Source organism: Zea mays, chromosome 2 (assembly GCF_902167145.1).
Source record: "Zea mays cultivar B73 chromosome 2, Zm-B73-REFERENCE-NAM-5.0, whole genome shotgun sequence".
NCBI lineage: Eukaryota > Viridiplantae > Streptophyta > Magnoliopsida > Poales > Poaceae > Zea > Zea mays.
In genome coordinates this window covers 6,997,492-7,022,484 of record NC_050097.1, presented here as the reverse complement: position 1 = coordinate 7,022,484, position 24,993 = coordinate 6,997,492, and the positions used below count along the sequence as shown (strand labels likewise).

Genomic DNA, 24,993 nt, shown 5'->3' with positions numbered 1-24,993 from the left:
AAGGATTTTCATCACCAGGGCTGGGGAGGGGAGTGCGCCGAGTTGAGGTCGGCCCCCGCGTGGGCGGCGGCCCGCTCCTTCACTCAGTGATCGGAGGGAAAGGCGGCCGTCGTCCGTGGCGCTGGCAGCTGCAGCGTGCCTGGCCTTCAGGCGCGAGTGGCTTCGGAGCCACTCGCGGTGCCGGCATCCGCCACGGCAGCTTGAAGAGGTTCTGCTGCCGGCGAGATGGCCGGGGCCGGCCACGGGCTGACCTCCAACTCTATGGCCTTCTGCCCGTCCTTGCCTCACAAGTTTTGGCACGGGCGGGGGCCTCCTGGCAGCGGCATCGAGCCCGAGGTCGGCGTTGCCGCTGCTTGGTCCCTCGGAGCAGAAGGCGTCGTCGTCGCCGCTGCTGGAGCGGGTGATGGCGCACCATTCGTCGGCCTTCCGTTGCTCCGCAGGCCTTCCCCCTCGGAGTGGGGTTGTTCGTACCCGCGGAGGGGGAACCGGAGTTCCGTTGGTAGCGGCATCTCGAATGCCAGTGAGTTCGTTCATTGTGGCTGTCGAGGCCTGAACGTGTATGTAATTTTGGCACGGAGCCGTGTTTTTTCCTCATTTTCGAGCACTAAGTCTCGCCTGTTTGATTATCTGAACCGCTTTACCAAGCATGAGTTGCCCCGTGTCAAGGTGACGGGTGAGGTATCCGTATCCCGGAGGCGTAGGAATCCCTCGGCCCGTTCGGCCTTGTTGTGTGGGGCTCCTCTAGCTTAGTTGTAAAAACCCCTCGGCCGCCCTTTGGTGGACCGAGGCCGGGGGTAGCGATATCAGTATGAACAGAGGCGGGGTTGGCTCAAGAATGGGGAACCTGGTTGGCCGGAGCCTAGCCGTGTTGTCCGTCAGCGGAGCCGACGCCAACGTCGGTCAGTCGAGGCCTTGGATCGGGCTGGCGCCCTTGGAAGCCGGTTGACCGAGGCCCCAGGGGTAACCGGTTGAGCCGCCTGCTCGGGCCGGATTCCCGGAGGAGCCCCTGGACCGCGGCGCCGCCCGAGGCTGGGTCGGGCTTTGCTGAAGACGTCGTCGATGCCGAGGGTGCTACGGCTCCCTTCGGCGTGAAGACCCGAGCCTGCAGGATCAGATCATCTTGTAGCGTGTGCTTTCTGCGGCCGCCGAGGCCAGAAGAACACGCCCTCGCCGCGCTTGCGAAGCTGCGTCTTTTTTCCTCCTGTTTCGAGCATCTGGACTCTGTCGGTAACAGGGATGTTTGTGTGAGCAAGAGTTGCTTTTCGCGGAAGGGACGAGTGAGGTATCCGTATCCCAGAGGCGTGGGAATCCCTCGGCTCGGTCGGCCTTGCCGCTTACGCGTACTTTCACCCGTCCATGAGGCCCTGTCCCCGACTTAGTCGAGAAAGCCTGAAGGACTGCTTCGGCAGGAGAGCTTCCGAACGTGATGACTCGTTCGGTCCACGGAGTCGCTTTACCCGAGCGCAAGTTACTTATCGCAGAAAGGGACGAGTGAGGTATCCGTATCCCGGAGGCGTAGGAGTCCCTCGGCTCGGTCAGCCTTGGCTGCTTACGTGTACCTCGTCGTTTCCAGGATCCGCTTTCCGAAGTAGTCAAGAAGCACGAAAGAAATCCTGCTAAAAAGAGATCCTTTTTCGAGGAAAAATTCGACGCAGAGGGGGTCTCCCCCCTTTTAGCCCCCGAGGGAGGGTCGGGCTTTGCCGAGGCTAGGCCGACCCTTCCTTGACAACTAAACTTTGCGTAGGTGCGAGGTATATGAACAACTTGAAAACATCTTAAGGGTAGAAGCGACGTAGCTGTTTGATGTTCCAAGCGTTGCCGTAGATCTCGCCTTGATTGCTGGCCAGCTTGTATGTTCCGGGCTTCAGAACTTTGGCGATGACGAATGGCCCTTCCCAGGGGGGCGTGAGCTTGTGCCTCCCTCGGGCGTCTTGTCGCAGCCGAAGCACCAGGTCGCCCACCTGGAGTTCTCGGGACCGGACCCCTCGGGCGTGGTAGCGTCGCAGGGACTGTTGGTACCGCGCCGAGTGTAGCAAAGCCCTGTCCCGAGCTTCCTCCAGCTGGTCCAGCGATTCCTCTCGGCTAGCTTGGTTGCTTTGTTCGGTGTAGGCCCTCGCCCTCGGGGAGCCGTATTCCAGGTCAGTGGGCAAGATAGCTTCAGCCCCGTAGACCAGGAAAAACGGCGTGAAGCCCGTGGCACGACTCGGCGTCGTCCTTAGGCTCCAGACCACCGAGGGGAGTTCCTTCATCCATCGTTTGCCGAACTTGTTGAGATCGTTGTAGATCCGAGGCTTGAGCCCTTGTAGAATCATGCCGTTGGCACGCTCTACCTGCCCATTCGACATGGGATGAGCCACGGCGGCCCAGTCCACCCGGATATGGTGATCCTCGCAAAAATCCAAGAATTTTTTGCCGGTGAACTGGGTGCCATTGTCGGTGATGATGGAGTTCGGGACCCCGAAGCGATGGATGATGTTGGTGAAGAATGCCACCGCCTGCTCGGACCTGATGCTGTTCAGAGGTCGGACCTCGATCCACTTGGAGAATTTGTCGATGGCGACCAGCAGGTGCGTGTAGCCCCCGGGCGCCTTCTGCAAGGGGCCGACGAGGTCCAGACCCCATACAGCGAAGGGCCAGGTGATGGGTATTGTCTGCAGAGCCTGAGCGGGCAGGTGTGTCCGCTTCGCATAGAATTGGCATCCTTCGCAGGTGCGGACAATTCTAGTGGCGTCAGCCACCGCCGTTGGCCAGTAGAAGCCTTGCCGGAAAGCATTTCCAACAAGGGCTCGGGGTGCTGCGTGGTGGCCGCAAGCCCCCGAGTGTACTTCTTGCAGCAGTTCCCGACCTTCGGCGATGGAGATGCATCGCTGGAGGATGCCCGAGGGGCTGCGATGGTAGAGCTCCTCTTCGTCGCCCAGCAAGACGAATGACTTGGCGCGTCGCGCTACCCGCCGAGCCTCGACTTGGTCGAGGGGTAGCTCTCCTCGACGGAGATATTGCAGGTACGGGGTCTGCCAATCCTGGTCTGGCGTGGCCCCGCTCTGCCCTTCCTCGACGTTCAATGCCCCGCCCTCGGGGGCCGAGGGTACCTCGGGCCGGGCCGAGGGTGGCTCGGGCTGAACCGAGGGTACCTCGGGCTGAGCCGAGGGTACCTCGGGCTGAGCCGAGGGTACCTCGGGCTGAGCCGAGGGTACCTCGGGCTCGGGCGCGTCGTCGAGCTTGACGGAGGGTTGATGCAGATCCCGGGAGAAGACGTCCGGGGGGACTGTCGTTCGCCCCGGGGCTATCTTGGCCAGCTCGTCTGCGGTTTCGTTGTAGCGCCGAGCGATGTGGTTGAGCTCGAGCCCGAAGAACTTGTCTTCCAGGCGCCGAACCTCGTCGCAGTAGGCCTCCATCTTCGGGTCGCGGCAGTGGGAGTTCTTCATGACTTGGTCGATGACGAGCTGCGAATCACCGCGGGCGTCGAGGCGTCTGACCCCTAGCTCGATGGCGATCCGCAATCCGTTGACCAGAGCTTCGTACTCGGCCACATTGTTGGACGCCGGGAAGTGGAGGCGCAGCACGTAGCGCAAGTGCTTTCCGAGGGGCGAGATGAAGAGCAGGCCCGCGCCGGCCCCCGTCTTCATCAGCGACCCGTCGAAAAACATGGTCCAGAGCTCCGGTTGGATCGGAGTCGTTGGTAGTTGGGTGTCGACCCATTCGGCCACGAAATCCGCCAACACTTGGGACTTGATGGCCTTCCGAGGGGCGAACGAGATCGTTTCGCCCATGATCTCCACCGCCCACTTTGCGATCCTGCCCGAGGCCTCTCGGCACTGGATGATCTCCCCCAGGGGGAAGGATGACACCACAGTTACCGGATGGGACTCGAAGTAGTGTCGTAGCTTCCGCCTTGTCAGGATCACAGCATACAGCAGCTTTTGAACTTGTGGGTAGCGGATCTTAGTCTCGGACAGCACTTCGCTGATGAAGTAGACCGGCCTCTGAACGGGCAATGTATGCCCTTCCTCCTGCCTTTCGACCACAATCGCGGCGCTAACCACCTGAGTGGTCGCGGCGACGTAGACCAGGAGGGTTTCTCCGTCCGCTGGCGGCACCAAGACTGGCGCCTTTGTAAGGAGCGCCTTCAGGTTGCCGAGGGCTTCCTCGGCCTCAGGGGTCCAAGCGAAACATTCGGCCTTCCTTAAGAGGCGGTACAGAGGCAGACCTCTTTCGCCGAGGCGTGAGATGAAGCGGCTCAGGGCCGCGAGGCATCTCATGACCCTCTGTACCCCTTAAGTCCTTGATGGGTCCCATGCTGGTGATGGCCGCAATCTTCTCCGGGTTGGCTTCGATGCCTCGCTCAGAGACGATGAACCCTAGGAGCATGCCTCGGGGAACCCCGAAGACACACTTCTCAGGATTAAGCTTGACTCCTTTCGCCTTGAGACACCGGAATGTCACTTCAAGGTCGGAGAGGAGGTCGGAAGCCTTCCGTGTCTTGACTACGATGTCATCGACGTAGGCCTCGACTGTGCGACCGATGTGTTGGCCGAACACATGGTTCATGCACCGCTGGTACGTCGCGCCTGCATTCCTCAAGCCGAACGGCATGGTGACATAGCAGTACATGCCGAACGGCGTGATGAAAGAAGTCGCGAGCTGGTCGGACTCTTTCATCCGGATCTGGTGATACCCCGAGTAGGCATCGAGGAAAGACAGGGTTTCGCACCCAGCAGTGGAATCCACGATTTGGTCGATGCGAGGCAGAGGGTAGGGAACCTTCGGACATGCTTTGTTGAGACCAGTGTAGTCTACACACATCCGCCATTTCCCCCCTTTCTTCCTCACAAGCACAGGGTTGGCAAGCCATTCGGGATGGAATACCTCTTTGATGAACCCTGCCGCCATTAGCTTGTGGATCTCTTCGCCAATCGCTCTGCGCTTCTCCTCGTCGAATCGGCGCAGAGGCTGCCTGACGGGTCGGGCTCCGGCCCGAATATCCAGCGAGTGCTCGGCGACATCCCTCGGTATGCCGGGCATGTCCGAGGGACTCCACGCAAAGACGTCGGCGTTTGCGCGGAGAAAGTCGACGAGCACTGCTTCCTATTTGGGGTCGAGCCCGGAACCGATCCGGATCTGCTTGGTGGTGTCGCCACTGGGGTCGAGGGGGACGGCCTTGACCGTCTCCGCTGGCTCGAAGTTGCCGGCATGGCGCTTCACGTCTGGGACCTCCTTGGAGAGGTTCTCCAGGTCGGCGATGAGGGCCTCGGACTCGGCGAGGGCCTCGGCGTACTCCACGCACTCCACGTCGCATTCGAACGCGTGTTTGTACGTGGGGCCGACGGTGATGACCCCATTGGGGCCCGGCATCTTGAGCTTCAGGTAGGTGTAGTTGGGGACGGCCATGAACTTCGCGTAGCATGGCCTCCCTAGCACGGCGTGGTAGGTTCCTCGGAACCCGACCACTTCGAACGTCAGGGTCTCCCTTCGGAAGTTGGAGGGTGTCCCGAAGCAGACTGGGAGGTCGAGTCGCCCGAGGGGCTGGACGCGCTTCCCGGGGACGATCCCGTGGAAGGGCGCAGCGCCTGCTCGGACGGAGGACGGATCGACGCGCAGAAGCTTGAGGGTCTCGGCGTAGATGATGTTGAGGCAGCTGCCTCCGTCCATCAGGACCTTGGTGAGCCTGACATCGCCGACAACGGGGTCGACGACGAGCGGGTATTTCCCCGGGCTCGGCACATGGTCGGGGTGGTCGGCCCGGTCGAAAGTGATGGGCTTGTCGGACCAGTCTAGGTAGACTGGCGCCGCCACCTTTACCGAGCAGACCTCCCGGCGCTCTTGCTTGCGGTGCCGAGCCGAGGTATTCGCCGCATGCCCTCCATAGATCATGAAGCAGTCGCGGACCTCGGGGAACCCCCCTGCTGGGTGTTCTTCGTTCTTGTCGTCGTCGTGGGCCCTGCCACCCTCGGCGGGTGGCCCGGCCCTGTGGAAATGACGCCGAAGCATAACGCACTCCTTGAGGGTGTGCTTGACGGGCCCCTGATGGTAGGGGCACGGCTCCTTGAGCATCTTGTCGAAGAGGTTTGCACCTCCGGGGGGCTTCCGAGGGTTCTTATACTCGGCGGCGGCGACAAGGTCCGCGTCGGCGGCGTCGCGTTTCGATTGCGACTTCTCCTTGCCTTTCTTCTTGGCGCCGCGCGGAGCAGACGCCTCGGGGGCTTCTTCCGATGGGCGGCCCTGGGGCTGCTTGTCCTTTCGGAAGATAGCCTCGACCGCCTCCTGGCCAGAGGCGAACTTGGTGGCGATGTCCATCAGCTCGCTCGCCCTGGTGGGGGTTTTGCGACCCAGCTTGCTCACCAAGTCGCGGCAAGTGGTGCCGGCGAGGAACGCGCCGATGACATCCGAGTCGGTGATGTTGGGCAGCTCGGTGCGCTGCTTCGAGAATCGCCGGATGTAGTCCCGGAGCGACTCCCCCGGCTGTTGCCGGCAGCTTCGAAGGTCCCAGGAATTCCCGGGGCGCACGTATGTGCCCTGGAAATTGCCAGCGAAGGCTTGGACCAAGTCGTCCCAGTTGGAAATCTGCCCCGGAGGCAGGTGCTCCAACCAGGCGCGAGCAGTGTCGGAGAGGAACAGGGGGAGGTTGCGGATGATGAGGTTGTCGTCGTCCGTTCCACCCAGTTGGCAGGCAAGGCGGTAGTCCGCGAGCCACAGTTCCGGTCTCGTTTCCCCCGAGTACTTTGTGATAGTAGTCGGGGGTCGGAACCGGGTCGGGAATGGCGCCCGTCGGATGGCCCGACTGAAGGCCTGCGGACCGGGTGGTTCGGGCGAAGGACTCCGATCCTCCCCGCTGTCGTAGCGCCCCCCACGCCTGGGGTGGTAGCCTCGGCGCACCCTTTCGTCGAGGTGAGCCCGACGGTCGCGTCGATGGTGCTCGTTGCCGAGGTGGCCCGGGGCCGCAGGCGCGGTGTTGCGCGTGCGCCCGGTGTAGACCGAGGCTTCCCGCATGAATCGGGAAGTCGCGGCATGAGGTTCCGAGGGATATCCTTGCCTCCGGGATGCAGTGCTCTCGGCCCGCCGGGCCGCAGCGCCTTCCAGGAGATTCTTGAGTTCTCCCTGGATTCGCCGACCCTCGGTGGTTGACGGCTCCGGCATCGCGCGGATGAGCATTGCTGCGGTTGCCAGGTTCTGACCGACCCCGCTGGATGCGGGCGGCGGCCTGATCCTGACATCGTTGGCGACGCGGTGCTGGAGACCTCGGGGCAGATGACGTATTTCTCCGGCCAGGGGTTGGCCCACCCATGCCTGTCCGACGTCCCGACGGATCGGCTCAAGCGCTCCTGTTCCCTCGTTGAGCCTGGCCTGCGCCTCGCGGACTTGCTCGAGTTGTGGGTCGTAACCCCCCGCCGGAGCGGAGACCACAGCTAGCTCCCGTGGGATGTCGGCGCGAGGCACCGGCCTAGGGAGATCACCATCCTCCGGCATGCCAAGATGGTTGCCTTCGGTGGGATCCCCTAGCTCGATGTGGAAACATTCGCGGCTTGGGCCGCAGCTCTCGTCACCAAGGCTGCGGCTTCCATCGGAACAGTCGGATAGACAGTAGTCACATGCGGTCATGAAGTCCCGCACGGCACTGGGGTTGCCAAGTCCGGAGAAATCCCAACCGACGCTGGGATCATCATCTTCCTCGGACCCAGAGGGCCCGTAGGTCGAGACGTCCGTCAGTCGGTCCCAAGGCGACCGCATACAGAACCTCAGTGGGGTTGCACTCGCCTCAATGAGAGCGCCCGCCAAAACGAGGTCGTTTGGCGGGTTGAGGCCGAGTCGAAATGACGCAAGATGGGAGTTAGTCGTTACCTTTTGGTCGACGAGGAGCGACGTAGTCACATCGGGGACTGGTTGCGCCGTCATCTCTGGTTCGAGGGCGACGTCCTGCAGGCTTTCCGCGAGCGCGCCGGCGTCGTCTTCTTGCTCAAGGTCAGCGTGCCGCGGGGGGACGGCGCTCGCCTCCGTCTCGAACGCGAGGTCGACGTCCGGCGTGCCTTCCGTCGGGGCGTCGGGGGCGTCGATTCGCTCGACGGCCGACGAAGCGCGGCCTCCCGTCTGGCCTTGACGGCTCCGCCTCCTCCTCCGTTGGCGGGGGAGAGAACGGAGCGAGCCCGAATATTGCTCTTCCACCACGCGGGGAAGACGTCGTCGATTCCGCCGCCGGCGGGCGGGTTGTCGGCCGCCATTGTCGTGGTCGCGCGGCGGTGGAAGAAGTGTCATGTCGTAGCTGCCGTCGAAGGACATGAACTCGAGAGTCCCGAAACGAAGCACCGTCCCGGGCCGGAGAGGTTGCTGGAGACTGCCCATCTGGAGCTTGACGGGGAGCTGTTCGTCAGCACGCAGCAGGCCCCTACCTGGCGCGCCAACTGTCGGCGTTTCGAGACAGGGGGGTCCCTAAGCCGACGAGTGAGTGTGCTGCGTGCCCCAGCCCAGATGGGTCGAGCGCGTGGGCGAGCGCGTAGGGGGAGAGGCGAGGCGGCCGGAGCCGATCGTGAGAGAGGTGGAAGTCCCGCGGCCTTCGTGTTCGTCCCGCGCCCAGGTCAGGTGCGCTTGCAGTAGGGGGGTTACAAGCGTCCACGCGGGTGAGGGAAGCGAGCGGCCCCAAGAGAGCGCCTGTCCCGTCCTCGGTCCCGCGCGGCCAACCCTTTCTGAGAAGGCCCTGGTCCTTCCTTTTATAGTCGTAAGGAGAGGATCCAGGTGTACAATGGGGATGTAGCAGAGTGCTACGTGTCTAGCGGAGGGAGAGCTAGCGCCCTAGGTACATGCCAATGTGGCAGCCGGAGAGATCTGGGCACCCTGCTGGCGTGATGTCGTGGCTGTCGGAGGTGCGGCGGAGCCCGATGGAGGGACAGCTGTTGGAGCGGTCGAGTCCCTGCTGACGTTGTCCTGCTTCCGTAAGAGAGCTGGGGGCCGCCGTCGTCATAGAGCTTGTGGAGCGCCATCATTGCCCCTCTGGCGGAGCTGGCCGGATGAGACGCCGGTCTTGTCCTCCGTGACCCGAGTCGATTCGGGGTGGGATGATGATGGCGTCTCCTGTTGACGTGGCGGTCCGTGCTCTAGGCAGGGCGACGTGGGGTTTCCTCCGAAGCCGAGGTTGAGTCTGCCTTCTGTTGCCGTGGCCGAGCCCGAGCCAAGGGGTCGGGCGAGGCGGAAGTCGTTCAGCCGAGGCCAGGGCGGAGTCCGAGCCCTGGGGTCGGGCGAGGCGGAGTTTCGTCGTCTTCCGGGTCTTAGCCCGAGTCCGAGCCCTGGGGTCGGGCGGAGCGGAGTTCGCCGTCTTCCGGGTCTTAGCCCGAGTCCGAGCCCTGGGGTCGGGCGGAGCGGAGTTCGCCGTCTTCCGGGTCTTAGCCCGAGTCCGAGCCCTGGGGTCGGGCGGAGCGGAGTTCGCCGTCTTCCGGGTCTTAGCCCGAGTCCGAGCCCTGGGGTCGGGCGAAGCGGAGTTCGCCGTCTTCCGGGTCTTAGCCCGAGTCCGAGCCCTGGGGTCGGGCGGAGCGGAGTTCGCCGTCTTCCGGGTCTTAGCCCGAGTCCGAGCCCTGGGGTCGGGCGGAGCGGAGTTCGCCGTCTTCCGGGTCTTAGCCCGAGTCCGAGCCCTGGGGTCGGGCGGAGCGGAGTTCGCCGTGGCGCCTTTGGCAAGGCCTGATTGCCTGTCAGACTCACTCTGTCGAGTGGCACTGCAGTCGGAGTGGCGCAGGCGGCGCTGTCCTTCTGTCAGACTGGCCAGTGGAGCGGTGGAGTGACGGCGGTCACCTCGGCTCTGCCGGGGGCGCGTGTCAGGATAGAGGTGTCAGGCCACCTTTGCGTTAAATGCCCCTGCAATTTGGTCAGTCGGTGTGGTGATTTAGTCAAGGTTGCTTCTGAGCGAAGCCAAGGCCTTGGGCGAGCCGGTGATGTGTCCGCCATAAAAAGGGGGCCTCGGGCGAGACGGAAGTCTCTCGAGGTCGGCTGCCTTCGGCCGAGGCTAGGCTCGGGTGAAGCGTGATCGAGTCACTCGTGTGGACTGATCCCTGACTTAATCGTGCCCATCAGGCCTTTGCAGCTTTATGCTGATGGGGGTTACCAGCTGAGAATTAGGCGCCTTGAGGGTACCCCTAATTATGGTCCCCGACAATTATGAAGAGAAAGGTTATAGGGAAGACGAGTGGTGCCAGTGGAGGTAACAGGGATAAGATGGCCGTTGCCAACGACAATATGGGTAGGAAGATGCTGGGAAGAGGAGGGATGAGATATTATACCAGCGTCAGATGTCATGTGACTGGAGGCACCAGTGTCAAAGTGCCACTCTTGTTGGGGTGGCTGCTGAAGAGTGACAGTTTGGAAGTTGGCAGCGAGGGTGTGTTGATCCCAGACGGGTGCAGGCGTAGAAGGATCGGCGTAGGCAGGGGGCGGCCCATATGCTGCAGCAGGGACAGCCCACTGACCAGGAGTGCCGGCGACGAAGGCATGTGGTGGTGGGGGCGAGGCAGCAGGCGGACGAGGAGTCGAAGGTGGACGTTGGCCAGGCCACATGTAGATGGCCCCCGTCCAAGGGTTGTAGTAGTTGTAGTTGGAGGAGGGTGCAGGGCCAATGATGCCGCTGCTGCTGTTGCTGGAGGTTCTACCACCGCGCTTGCCTCGCTTGCCGCGTTGTCCGGAGGAGGAGCCATGACCGGAACCGCCCCCGGAATGGTGGGAGGGCGGGCGCTGATGTGAAGAACGCCCAGCGGGAGTGGTGGGTGTAGATGACTTGGAGCTGCTGTTCTCGCCAGGTGGTGTAGTAACAGCAGCGAGAGCTGCTGCAGGAGCAGCATTAGTCATGGTGAGTTCCTCCAGAGTGAGATCATCGCGGACCTGCAAAAAAGTGGGGAGAGGGGAGGTGCGACGGAGGTGAAGGCCGAGCGCTTGAAAGCGTTCGTTGAGGCCGCGAATGATGTTGAGGACAAGGGTCTTGTCGGAGACCGGCTCGCCAAGATCGCGAAGATCTTCGGCAAGCTTTTTGTAGCGGCGGCAGTAATCAGCTGCGGAGAGGTCGCCCTGAGTGAAGGAGCGGAAAGCTTGGTCGGCGTATAGAGTGCGCGTCGTGCGGTTCCCAAGAAATTGGGACTCGATGGCGAGCCACAGGACGCGAGCAGATGCACCGCGCTCGGAGATCGTATCGGCGAGGTTGTCGGTGATGGAGCCGTTGATCCAAGACAGAACAACGACGTTCATGCGAGTCCAGTCGGGCGAGTGGTGGACAGCATCAGACAGCACGTGGCAGTCCAGAGAGAATTTGGTGAGGGTTAGGAGGAAGGACTCACGCCACCGAGAGTAGAAGGTGGAGTTGACGTCGAGGAGGAGTGGAACGAGGGCCCGGATGTTCTGCACGGCGACGGCTTGAGCGTGCAGATTGAGAAGTGCAGCCGCTTCGTGTTGGAGAAGAGCGGCGGAAAGCTGGGCGACGGAGTCAGCACCAGTGCCGTCGGAGTTGAGGTCGTTGATGGGGGGAGAGAGGGCCGCCGCCGCGCGCTCGTGAGCTGCAAGGGCGAGGGCCGCACGGATGCGGGCGTCGGCGGCGTCGCGCTCGCGCTGGGCGAGGGCGGCGTCCTGCTCTGCAGCGGCGGCGCGAGCCAAAGCAGCCTCACGGGCAGCCAGGGCCGCGCGCTCAGAATCAGCAGAGACGTCGCCGTCAGGATCGGTGATGGCCGGAGAGGTTGGCTGGAGGTCGGCCATGGGGAGAAGCAGCGCCATAGAGGAGGCGCGCGGGGGGTGGAGGGCAGGAATCAGGACCTAGGCGGCTGATACCATGTGAGAGAGTTGGAAGCGTGTGTTTGTATATTGATGATAGACAGCACATGTACAGGAATATATAGGGGAGGAAGGTGAGAGGTAAAAGGAAGCCTTCTACACCTAAGGAAAGATCTAGAGTACAATCAGATCCTCAATCATAGTGATTGAGATCCTCAATCAGATCCTCAATCATAGTGATTGAGATCCTCCCCTAATCCTCTCTATCTATATCAGACAATACTTCCATATAGGGCGGCCGGCATATCTGCCAGGCGACAGCCAGGATACAGTTTCTAACAAAATTGCTCATCTGTTAATCTCCCTAGATAACCTCAACTAATCTTCTTATCATTATCCTTTGACCTGCGCCGATATGTGGTGCCCCACATAACAGTGCCAGTAGGCCAACATGCATTTTACGCTGGTTCATGTCATGTGAACCTCGAATAGCCATTTAGAGCACAACCCTAAACAAAACTGCATTAAGTCCTTACATTGAGATTTGCTTCAGCAATCTGTTCAATCTGGGATGCTTTCTCTTTTGCAACAGCTGCAGCCAGTTCAGCTTTTGCTATCTCTTGAGCCTTCTCAATCTGTTGGATTGTTTCTTCACCCTGTTAAATCAGTAGTACTATGTTCAGTTACTTAGGGTCTGTTTGTTTGGGTATAATCTGTCCAGATTATAAAATCTAACTTATTTTGAACTAAACAAACAGGTTCTTAATGAATTAGTACATAAAGAGAAGAGAACTTAAACATATATCGAATCTGACACACCTTCCTCTGCAGCTCATCCTGCAACGTTTGTTCAGCCTTCTCTTGCAGTTCCTTTATGGCAGCAGCATTCTTCAGTTTTTCTTTCTTTAGCTCCTGAGAACAGCAAGATAATTGGACAATATGACAAGAGTAAATAATCTATCATAAATTCAATGCAAACAATATATTCTTTTATGATCATAGCCTACATTGAATAATGTGAAGATACCATGCATATCGCAATAAGAATAGCTTTAAACTGTGGCATTTTTAAAAAGAAAAATTCAAAAATATCCAGACTAACACAGGAAAACAGAGCCTCACATGATATAGTTATACTAATTAATTTTACAATTACACTATGACATCCAAAGCTTTAGTTCAAGGCACTAAAAGTAGTATTACCAACATTTTGGAATCTAAGGAAAACTAATATGTACTAAATCACGTCTGCTTCATACCTTATCTAGAATTGCTGCCTCCTCTGCATACATCAGTTCCCTGGCCCTGGTGTCTTTCAGCTCCTTTTCATACTTCTCCTGATAAAATGCAAAGCATACCACATAAAACAATACTATTCAATGCCTAATTTAGGGGAAAATAATTTTCATAGTGGTTTTTTAACTGCTTATAATCCACAATAATTATGGGCACCAATATAAGTGAGGAAAATAAGAGTGTAAACCACAAAGGTAAAACTGGTGTTGAACCTTATATCCTCAGCAAATGAAGACCATAGATAAGCAAAAAGATAAAACGAGAATGGATAGAGCACCTTCAACTTTCTTCTCTCTTCTGAATACATGTATGCATCTACATCTGCCTGCTTCTTTTCGGCAGCATGAATAGCCTCAATGATATCAAGTACAATCTTACCATCTTCAGAATTTTTTTCTCGAACAACTTCATCGCTTCTTTTCTCTTTAATGGTCTGGTTTTTCCGAAAAAAGAAAAGAAAAAAAGGATAATCAAGTAAATAACATGGAAGAATTATCATTCAAGTGTCTTCAAGTCATTTCCAGACACCACTTTGCCCATAGAAAGTCATTATCATATTCTTGTAGTCTAAAAACATTATAATATTTTGCTTACTGCGTCTTTCGAAAGACCAGGTTCATCTTGCAGTAAATAAGTCTCAGCAAGAGATTTCTGCTCAACAGCACCAGCTATTGTGAGATCCTACAGACAAGGATTGATTCAGTAATCAGCAAGATAGTAATATAGAAGAGTTTCTCAACATTTGTGCTATATGGATACTACAAATGGAGGATGCTGAAGTGAAGACAGAAACAAAATAGTTTATGACAACGCAAAGCTAAACTGTATGGGTCCCTCCTGACAAAAACAAACAGCTCCAGTACTCAAATTAAGAGTCCTATAAATAAAAACCAGTTCACAATCAAAATGTTGTTCAAGAGTGCCAGCTGTCTGGTCCAGTTAAATAGTCATAGACAAATATAGATCCAATAATGCAACAATGAACTGTGGGATATGCACACTATGTAGCTCTGATTACATATCGTCCGACTAATCGCGATTAGTCGGTCTGATCGGTTGTTAGAACTCGATAAGGTGTAACGATTCGATCAGGGTAGCTGATCGTCCTTATCGTCCGCCTAATCGCGATTTATAGCGATTACTCGCCGTGTTGGGCGATCAGCCGATAGGCCTGGTAGTCCAAAAGCCATTTTAGGCTTAAATGCTGTCTGGGGGAGGCCAAAGGACGCCCAATCCCTTCAGATACATCCTGGGTAGACGTGAGCAGTCAGCAGTCCTTTAAATGCTGTCTGGGAGGCCAAAAGACATTTTGGACGTGAGCAGTCAGCAGCACCAGCCTTCTCCCCCATTTTAGACGTGAGCAGTCAGCAGCAGCAGCCTTCTCCGCCATTTTAGTCGCGAATAACAGCAGCTGAGAAGTCCAACCGAAATAAGAGATAGGGGGAAAATATCCCTGTAAGTTTATTTCTAAATTCTCTTTGTATTAACTGAAATATGCAGTTTATGTGTTTGCGACTAAACTTATAGTGTTTGTCTACTTCAGTGCTATGGTGGGGTGCATATGGAGGGTTTGCTTTCGAACTACAAACCCTTGCAAAAAGAGTTATAAGCCTCTGTTGCTCGGCCTCTGGTTGTGAGAGAAACTGGAGTGAATTTTCAGCAGTAAGTGTCTCTACTTTGTTGTTTGTTCAATGTTCATATGCAGTAACTGAAATATGCAGTAAGTGTTTGATGACTTCTTGAATTTGCATGTGTAGATCCACACCAAGAAGAGGAACCGGCTAGAGCATCAAAGGTTATGCAAGTTGGTCTATATGAGCTACAACAGGAAGATGAACAACAGATTTACAAAGATAAGAGAGCAAGGTTCAAAGGGAAAGAAAAGCAACCCACTAGCGCTTGAAGAGCTTTTGTGGGAAAATGAGTGGGTTCAGGAGTCTGAAGAAGGTGAGGAGCTTTGGAGTGCAGTAGATGAAGTTTTAGGTGCAACTCAAGCTACCCAGGGCAGAAACTTGCCTAGGGCAGCAGCTACACATGGTGGGAGGACCTACTCCGAGACCTATGTTAGGAGTAGGAAGCGCCAAAAAGTTACAGTGGCTCAGGACTTGCAGCAAGGAGATGGCAGTAGCAGTGACAGTCACAACGGAAATGATCATCGAGAGCCAACTCAAAATGACCAAGATGCTGCAGAAAAAGCGATTGATGATGAAGAAGAATCTGGAGCTGCTGGTGATCAATTCAAGCTGGATGATGATCTCATATAGCCATATAGGTGTTGCCTTCTTGGACCTTGGTCATAGTCTACTAATCTACTGGTCTAGTAAGTTGTAGACTTGCAGTTTCATAGTCTTATATAAATAATAAACTTGTTGTGCTGTTATGGACTATTTAAGTATTTATACTGCTGCAAGCCTCTATACTATATAATTATATATCTATATATAGTGTTATATATGACTATATATATATATATATGTGTGTGTGTGTGTGTGTGTGTGTGTGTGTCCTGGAATACACAGGACGATTAGGGTCGATAAGGGGCGACTAATCGCCCTGATCGACGCCTAATCGCCTGATCGCCCAGTGGCTTCGATCAGGCGATCTGAAAACTATGCTATGTAGGGCATATTAACATGTTTTTTGTAAACCAAACTGCAAGAGAATTTCATTTGCAATTTTTAGGAATTTAATAAGACCAATAGAACCTGATATAGAATCCATGTTACACTCAGAATCTGTTCAAGTACCAATTTGGAACTAGGAAACAAAGATACTATCTCTATTGATCAACATGCAAATGTTATGATAAGAAGGCAACAATGACAACAGAGGAAGATATGTATATACCTTTGGTGAGTCTGGATCTGTGGGGTGATCGTAAGTACTAACTGTTGTTGGGGTTGACTGTACAGGAGTAACTGTGCCGTCTATCTTATCAGTTTGCTGTTCATGAGGAACTTCACTAGATTCAGTAGCATCGATGGCAACTGTCCTTATATCAACAGCTGGAGAATCTTCAGATGGCATTTCAGTATCAGATCCAGGTTCATCTGGAACTGGATTTGTCTCATGGGCTAGGGTTTCTGATTTCTTTTCTTCTGCAGGAACAAGCTGATCCCCATTGATTGGAAGCTCTGGTGCCCCCACCCCACCATTTCGAAAGTCCTTTGAAGTATGAGTCTCATTATTGTTCTCTTGAACAATCTCAGTGTTTGGTCCTGACATGTTTTGTGTCTGGTCAACCTTCTGTTCAGAAGGAATCTTCAGATCTTCATATACCACCTTTCCGACATCTTCCTTCTTTAAGCTAAAAGGCAATGTCTTGTCCTTAAATTGAAGATCTATATAACCAAGTTGATGTGCACCTATAGCTGCTGCACCGACCACAAGAGTTCCAAGAGCAAGCTTTGAAACATTACTTCCCGACTGAGAAGGTTGTCCTTGAGGACCTGGGGCAGCATTCTGTGTAGAACTCTTTGGAGATGCCTTTGTTGAGTTGCTTCTACATTTAAGAAATGTTGGACTCTGGACCGGATATGTCAAGTCAGTTCCACTGAACATATACTATCTAGACAAACTTTATGAAAGCAGTAGGAAAAAATAATTACAGCAGGATTATATTCGGTGCTCTGCGGAAATCAAAACAAAAGTACAAAAAAAACTGGTCATAGCATACTAAGATAAAAGAATCGTTAACCCTTGTTAGGTTTAACCAACAAACAACATGGCCATGTGTAACACAGACTCCAATCCAAGTGGGATATAGCATTCCATTGTGACATGAACTTAAGTACCACAACTAAATAACTCCATCAAAAGCTTACTACACAGGAACCAATAACATTACAACAATCAGGCATAGCCGGGAACAGCTTCAAACTCTCACAGAAAATAGGTTTTCCTGATTAAAAAAATAAAGCATCTCAATAATCTTTGTGGAGATCAGTACTCCAGTCACCAACAATAATCCATTATGATATGAACTTAAGTATCCCAATATTGAATACCTGAACCAAACATGAAATGGGATTGATATTACTTTTATAGCCAACAAGTAGACACTACAGTTAGCTCGAGTCCCCTAATCATCCTAGATCCTGGAACTTTTTCAGACATGTGAACAAGGGGATCAACACACCTGTCACAGCGTCACAGCATTGCATTCTAAAAAATCCTTGTTCAACCTCAAAATGTGGAAACTCTAGAATCCCTACCGTTACACCATATGCAATTACCAGCCTTAGCAGCATTTCTAACTAATTAAGGCAGCAGCAATCTACCTAGCTAATCCATCAATTCAAAAGTGTCCTGACTAAGCTCAAACGGAAAACCAATCTTCTAACTCAGACCTGCAGGCGTAATACAGTCCCGGGCATTGCATTAAGAAGAACCAAAATCTAACATAACAGACAACTACGAGAACAAACAACCTGATTAACTGACAACCAAAGGGAACGGAACCGCGTACCTCGCCGAAGATCGGTCTGGGGACCCTCGCGAGAGACCGCAGCGGGCGCAGATCCCGCATGCACCTGCAGTGGCAGGAAGAACAGAGCATTAGGCATCGAAACCCTAGTTCGTGGTGGGTTGAGACCAGAGTCAGTGCCCGTACCGGCGCAGCATGGTAGCCATGGTAGGCGATGTCAGTGGAGACCACCGCCGGACCGTCCCTTGTTCTTCTCGCCGCTGCAGTGATGATGAGGGAGGCGGAGGCCTGGAGGAGCAGACGAGCGATGCGGTCCCGATCGCTCTTGCACGGCCACCGCCCAGTGCCGAGCGGCTCGTTGCCGGACAGCTTCCTGAACGGACGCTTGGAGAAAAAGCTGGGGATAATGCCGAAGCACAAGGATGGTTCGATTAGGGCATGTAGAGTTTTGAGACCTGCAGTACATTTTTTTTTTGAAGTATCTATTTTGCTCCTTTAAAAATACTTAAAAAGCAATCTAGACATAGAATTTAATGTATTTATCTGCTATTAGTTATAAAAAACAATCTTGACTTCGGAGCAGAGCTGCTTCACCCAAAATTTTAGAGCAAAGCTACTCTAGAATGGAGCAAAATCATGTCAATTCTCCACAGGGATGCATTCCTCAATGGGGACAGTGTTGGAGACTTGTTCTCAAGTGCTAAGAGTTAAGAACAAGGCAACATAGAAAATGTTAGTTGTTAAAATCCTTTGTCCTCCGAAGCATTATTTCCCTTAGGATATAATGATTTACGGACGAAGGTTATGAAGGACGTACCTTCGTAAAATCATTAAGCAATGACGAAGGTAAAAATGTAAAGGATGTAAAAGACAACATGAACAATTATTTATTATTATCAAGCATAAACGGAAATATTATTGAATCACAAGTGTACCTTTAGTCAAGAGGGGATGACAATACAAGCGTGACGCAAAAAGTGAATGTCAAGTCAGCGTGAACAGTACGGGGATACTGTTCACCTATTTATAGGCACAGGACACAGCCCATGTAAAATTACATTCATGCCCTTTACATTTGATAATAATTCTATAGTAGTCTATCGAGGTCTGAATAGCCTTTTCATCTTTAAGTCGGTTCCACTCTTTGCTGTCACGCCGAAGCTTTCCTGCTCGCACCTTCGGCTCTGTATCAACCTTCGTATTATTCCGGTCTACAGCGATGCCGACTTTAGTCCGAAGATACCTGTTCACACATTGTACTCTAGAAATACTGTTAAATCCTGTTTTTGAGGACCTTCGGATGCCGAAGGTCCCCAACAGTAGCCCCTCGCAATATTAATTTGTTTATAATAACGAATTCAGATTGCGACCTGAACGAAGGCTTTACGCCGAAGGTCCGAAAAAACACCTTCCCTTTGCTAGAATAGCAACATTCACTGACAAGCGGGGTCTTTGAATTGTCAACGCTCTTGGCGTATAAATACGGGCATACCGCAAACTCATTTGACACGCTTTCTGGCCAACTGTTCCCGCTTACTCAATTTTTAGCTCTTGTGCACTGCGATTTGCTAGGCTTTCGGTTTTGAAGCTTCGGCTTTGAAAATAGTTTTTTAGCGTCTCCGAAGATGTCTGAAGATAAGAAGGCTGTTGCTGAGATGAAGCTGAGCCTTGACGAAGAGAAAAACTTGGGGTTTCTTATAGCGATGTCAAAGACCAATACAGAAAAGATTACTAAGGAGATTCTGGAAGGTTTGTCCGAAGATACTGGTGACAGTGACAGCTATGATGTGGACAGTGGTGGCGAGGACTCCGAAGATCGGCCATGGCGACCAAGCCATTCAGTTTATGGTAAATCAACTATCAAAAAGAATCATCTTGCCAACATGAGAGGAAGGTATTTCCGGGATTTGTCCATTGTGAGGGCCGATGAAGGTGAAAAAACTTGCCCACACCCTGAAGAGAATGAAGTTGTAGTGTATCGAAGCTTTTTGAAAGCTGGATTGCGATTTCCCTTGAGCAGCTTCGTTGTGGAGGTACTGAAAATATTCGAAGTTTATCTCCATCAACTTACGCCCGAGGCAATTATAAAACTGAATGTCTTCGTGTGGGCCGTGAGAAGCCAAGGTCTGAAGCCTGACGCAAAAAGCTTCTGCAATATACATGAATTATTATATGAAACAAAACCTTGGGGCAAGGAACAGTATCACAACAATTTTGGCTGCTACAGTTTTGTTTCTCGGTCTGGGTCAAGCTGCCCCGTGCCAACCTTTCGGAAAAGATGGCCCGGAGACTGGATGACAGAATGGTTCTATGTGAAAAATGATCTGTCAGCGCGAGAAGATATCAAAGGCATAATTATGCGCCCTATTTGGCAAAGCTTCGGCCTTCGGAGGCCGAAGGTTGAAATGACTGAATCTGCCGAAGAATGTCAGAGGGCCTTCGGCGCAGTCTGCTCTTTTATTGGAACAAGAGACTTAGTTCAAGAGCACATTGCCTTCAGGGTATGGCCACTTGCGGAGAAATGGGAAATGCCACAAGAAACCGTAAAAGAAGCCGACGAAGGTGGACTTATCAGGTTGAAGTACACTTTTAAATTTGGAGATAAATTCGTCAAGCCAGATGACGACTGGTTAAAAAGTATTGAAAATTTAAGTGATGAACTGCTTGGGGCTTATTCGAAGGCCGAAGATACTGCAATGTCGGCAGCCTTCGGAGGCCGAAAGAAGAAGAGGCTGAATCGGGTATTCGATGCAATCGGGTTTGTCTACCCTGACTATTGCTATCCCATTCAAAGGCAGAAGAGAAAAAACACAACCTCTGCAAAAGAAGAAGCTACAATTGCTTCTGACGAGCCAGAACCAAAAAGAAAGAAAATAAAGGTTCTCACACATCGGCCGCGCTATATTGAACCAGCTTCGGTGCCTGAGTTTACTGGAGAAATTCCTTCGGCCGCCGAAGCTGAAAAACCAATCGAGCCAACTTTGCTGCCAGAAGTCGCAGAAACGGCCGAAGTGCCAACAGAGACAAAATTGGAGCAATCAAAGATTTTGATATCAGAAACGAAAGAGAAGGCCGAAGCGCCATCCACAGAAAAAATGGAGGAGGTAAAGGAAGCAACTGAGGGCTCCAAAACATCAGCAGTTTTGAGTCCTGCAGCAAGCATTGGGAGAGTAAAAAATGAAAAAGTGCCAGCCGTAACTCCGAAAAGAAAGAGAATGACTAATGTGCTAGATGTACTGGAAACGATTAAATCTTCAAGCACACCTCCGAAGAAGGCTGCTGTTACTCCTGAAACAACAACTGAAATTTCTGATTCTAAAGCTCCAAGTCAAGAGACTGAAACCGAAGCTGGGCCTTCAGAGCCCACAAAGATAAAACCCTTGGAAAGTGAGGCAGAAAAAATAACAAAGCCAACCTTTGTTGAAGAAACCGGTGTTATTGCCCCCGAAGCATCCTCCAAAATTCGTGACTATATTCTTTGTCATGCTTCGGGGAAAAAACTATCAGAAAAAGAAGAGCAAGAGGCTCAGCACTATGCCCAAAAACTGAAATATCCAAAGGGGCGTTAATATTCAATGGCAGTGGAGAAGAAGACTTCTTGTATTGTCTCCCCGACAGCAAGGAAATTTCTGTCTGTCGGGAGATGAGCAGGAGCTTCGGATTCCCAACTTTAGAAGACGGACTTTCGGTGCTGTCAAAGAACGATCTGGCTGACAGCCTAGCTTACAATAGCTTAAAGGTGCGACAAATGACAGCCTAGCTTACAATTTTTCGTTTGTTTAAACCTATTAACACAGACATATTCCTCTTTGCAGGGCCTGATACTCAGCAATGCCCTCAGAGCACAGAAAGATGCTGAGGACGAAGGATGTACTATAGCCCTGAGCAACCTTCGTTTCGAAGTAATTGAACTGAGGAACGAAGGTCTGGAAAAAGATAAAATATTATACTCATTGATAAATAAAATAAAGGAAGACGAAGCTGCTTTTAAAAGCCAAGCTGAAGTTCAGAAACGCGAAATTGAAGACCTTCGGAAACAACTGGCCAGAGCCAAGGAGGAACGCATACTTGAAGAAACAAAACGTGAACTCAGCGATCAATGGGCAGATCACCTAGAAGTTATTGTTGAAGAGCTTCGTTCGTCCAAAAAGAGATGCTACAACAAATCTGTAGATTGTGTTAAGAAATTAAAGGCTAGCTTCGCCAAGGTTGGCGCGTTCTCAAGTGAGGAAAACTTTTCGAGAGGCAATCCCGAAGGTGTTATCGAATGGATTGGCCACGAAGCTGAAGCCTTCGAAGAAATTCTAAATAGCCGAGGAGATATATGTGCCTTCTCTGGCGCCAGAGGGATTGCCACCATCTTAGAGAAAAAGGGCTGCGAACATATAAAAATTTTAGCACAGTCCGAAGCTGCCTTGTCCTTTGAAGATACAAGAGATCCTTCGGCCGAAGCTAGCATAATTGGTGGAAAATTTTTCACCGATATCTGGGATAATGGTGGCCGAGAAATGGCCGGAGAAATTATTCGAAGAAGTGAAAAGGGCATTCACGATGCTAGAGAAGTAGCTGAGGCTGCTGAAAAAAGCGCAGGGGCCGAAGGTCAATTAGGTATTAAATAATAGTTTTTATCGTATTGTAATTGATAGTCGCCTAGAGGGGGGGTGAATAGGGCGAAACTGAAATTTACAAATATAAACACAACTACAAGCCGGGGTTAGCGTTAGTAATAATAAATGAGTCCGCAAGAGAGGGCGCAAAACAAACCCCAAGCGAATAAGCAAATGAGACACGGAGATTTGTTTTCCCGAGGTTCGGTTCTTGCAAACCTACTCCCCGTTGAGGAGGCCACAAAGGCCGGGTCTCTTTCAACCCTTCCCTCTCTCAAACGGTCCCTCGGACCGAGTGAGCTTCTCTTCTCTAATCAAAGCCGGGAACAAAACTTCCCCGCAAGGGCCACCACACAATTGGTGCCTCTTGCCTTGATTACAATGGAGTTGTGATCTCAAGAACAAGTGAGAAAGAAAAGAAGCAATCCAAGCGCAAGAGCTCAAATGAACACGGCAAATCACTCTCTCTAGTCACTAGGGTTTTGTGTGGAATTGGAGAGGATTTGATCTCTTTGAATGTGTCTAGAATTGAATGCCTAGAGCTCTTGTAGTAGTTGAGAAGTGGAAAACTTGGATGGCAATGAATGTGGGGTGGTTGGGGTATTTATAGCCCCAACCACCAAAAGTGACCGTTGGCTGGAGGCGTCTGCTCGATGGCGCACCGGACAGTCCGGTGCACACCGGACAGTCCGGTGCCCCTGCCACGTCATCACTGCCGTTGGATTCTAGCCGTTGGAGCTTCTGACTTGTGGACCCGCCTGGGTGTCCGGTGCACACCGGACATGTACTGTTTGATGTCCGGTGCACCGGTATGGGCGATTCTGACTTCTGCGCGCGCTGCGCGCGCATTTAATGCACCGCAGGGAGCCGTTGGCGCCGCAGGGAGCCGTTGCTCCGCTGGCACACCGGACAGTCCGGTGTACACCGGACAGTCCGGTGAATTATAGCGGAGTGGCTGCCGCGCGAACCCGAGACTGGCGAGTTCAGGAGGCCGAGCTTCCTTGGAGCACCGGACATGTCCGGTGCACACCGGACAGTCCGGTGAATTATAGCGCGCCGGCTTCCGAGAATTCCCGAGGGCGAAGAGTTTGAGTCTGAGTCCCCTGGTGCACCGGACAGGTACTGTGCACTGTCCGGTGGCACACCGGACAGTCCGGTGCGCCAGACCAGGGGTGCCCTCGGTTGCCCCTTTGCTCCTTTATTGAATCCAAAACTTGGTCTTTTTAGTGGCTGAGTGTGAACCTTTTACACCTGTATAACTTATACACTAGAGCAAACTAGTCAGTCCAATATTTGTGTTGGGCAATTCAACCACCAAAATTATTTAGGAACTAGGTGTAAGCCTAATTCCCTTTCAATCTCCCCCTTTTTGGTGATTGATGCCAACACAAACCAAAGCAAATATAGAAGTGCATAATTGAACTAGTTTGCATAATGTAAGTGAAAAGGTTACTTGGAATTGAGCCAATATAACTACTTACAAGATATGCAAGGAATGTTTCTTATATAACATTTTGGACCACGTTTGCACCACATGTTTTGTTTTTGCAAATTCTTTTTGTAAATCCATTTCAAAGATCTTTTGCAAATAGTCAAAGGTACATGAATAAGAGTTTGCAAAGCATTTTCAAGATTTGAAATTGTCTCCCCCTATTTCAAATGCTTTTCCTTTGACTAACCAAAACTCCCCCTAAAAGAGATCCACCTCTTAGTGTTCAAGAGGGTTTTGATATACCATTTCTGAAATACTACTTTCTCCCCCTTTTGAACACAATAGGATACCAAATGATAAAGACTTTGGAAAGCACTAAGTTTTTGAATTTGGTGGTGGTGGTGCGGTCCTTTTGCTTTGGGCTCATTTCTCCCCCTTTTTGGCATGAATCGCCAAAAAGGAATCATTAGAGCCCTCTAAGTGCTATCTTCCCCTTTGGTCATAAAATAAATGAGTTAAGATTATACCAAAAAGCGAAGCTTTTGAGCTTTTACTCTCTTCCCCAGGGATGAAGTTCTTTTCTTTGATGCTCATTTCTCCCCCAAAGAAGAGAGAGTTGCTCGGAGTGCTGGCGAAGCATGAGTTACGGAGTGGAAGCCTTTGTCTTCGCCGAAGACTCCAATTCCCTTTCAATATACCTATGACTTGGTTTGAAATAAACTTGAAAACACATTAGTCATAGCATATAAAAGAGATATGATCAAAGGTATTCAAAAGAGCTATGTGTGCAAGCTTAGCAAAAGAAATTTCTAGAATCAAGAATATTGAGCTCATGCCTAAGTCTGGTAAAAGATTGTTCATCAAGTGGCTTGGTAAAGATATCGGCTAATTGATCTTTAGTATTAATGTAAGAAATCTCGATATCCCCCTTTTGTTGGTGATCCCTAAGAAAATGATATCGAATGGCTATGTGCTTAGTGCGGCTATGCTCGACGGGATTGTCGGCCATTTTAATTGCACTCTCATTATCACATAGCAAAGGGACTTTGGTTAATTTGTAACCGTAGTCCCGCAGGGTTTACCTCATCCAAAGCAATTGCGCGCAACAATGTCCTGCGGCAATGTACTCGGCTTCGGCGGTGGAAAGAGCGACCGAATTTTGCTTCTTTGAAGCCCAAGACACCAAGGATCTTCCCAAGAACTGGCAAGTCCCCGATGTGCTCTTCCTATTGATTTTGCACCCCGCCCAATCGACATCCGAATAACCAATCAAATCAAACGTGGATCCCCGAGGGTACCAAAGCCCAAACTTAGGTGTGTAAGCCAAATATCTCAAGATTCGTTTTACGGCCGTAAGGTGTGATTCCTTAGGGTCGGATTGGAATCTTGCACACATGCAAACGGAAAGCATAATGTCCGGTCGAGATGCACATAAATAAAGCAATGAACCAATCATCGACCGGTATACCTTTTGATCCACGGACTTACCTCCCGTGTCGAGGTCG

The 24,993-nt window shown here is 52.2% G+C and overlaps 1 protein-coding gene and 1 long non-coding RNA gene across 2 annotated transcripts in view; one reads left to right on the top strand and one right to left on the bottom strand.

Annotated features, from left to right (window-relative positions):
- Positions 1-17,888, bottom strand: part of LOC103645876 (MICOS complex subunit MIC60) — a 31,794-nt gene extending 13,906 nt beyond the window's left edge. Inside the window, exons 1-8 of the mRNA XM_008670584.4 lie at positions 17,636-17,888; positions 17,492-17,555; positions 15,871-16,548; positions 13,618-13,704; positions 13,301-13,456; positions 12,987-13,064; positions 12,547-12,639; positions 12,264-12,383 (exon numbers count right to left, since the gene is read on the bottom strand). Of these exons, the coding sequence (XP_008668806.1) occupies positions 12,264-12,383; positions 12,547-12,639; positions 12,987-13,064; positions 13,301-13,456; positions 13,618-13,704; positions 15,871-16,548; positions 17,492-17,555; positions 17,636-17,655 (1,296 nt within the window). The 5' untranslated portion in view covers positions 17,656-17,888. The remainder of the gene's footprint in view (positions 1-12,263; positions 12,384-12,546; positions 12,640-12,986; positions 13,065-13,300; positions 13,457-13,617; positions 13,705-15,870; positions 16,549-17,491; positions 17,556-17,635) is intronic.
- LOC109943950 (uncharacterized) lies at positions 12,392-15,403 on the top strand. Its single transcript, XR_002267054.2, has 3 exons — positions 12,392-14,478; positions 14,567-14,685; positions 14,781-15,403. It is a non-coding gene; the product is annotated as an uncharacterized lncRNA (long non-coding RNA).
- Positions 17,889-24,993: the final 7,105 nt, after the last annotated feature.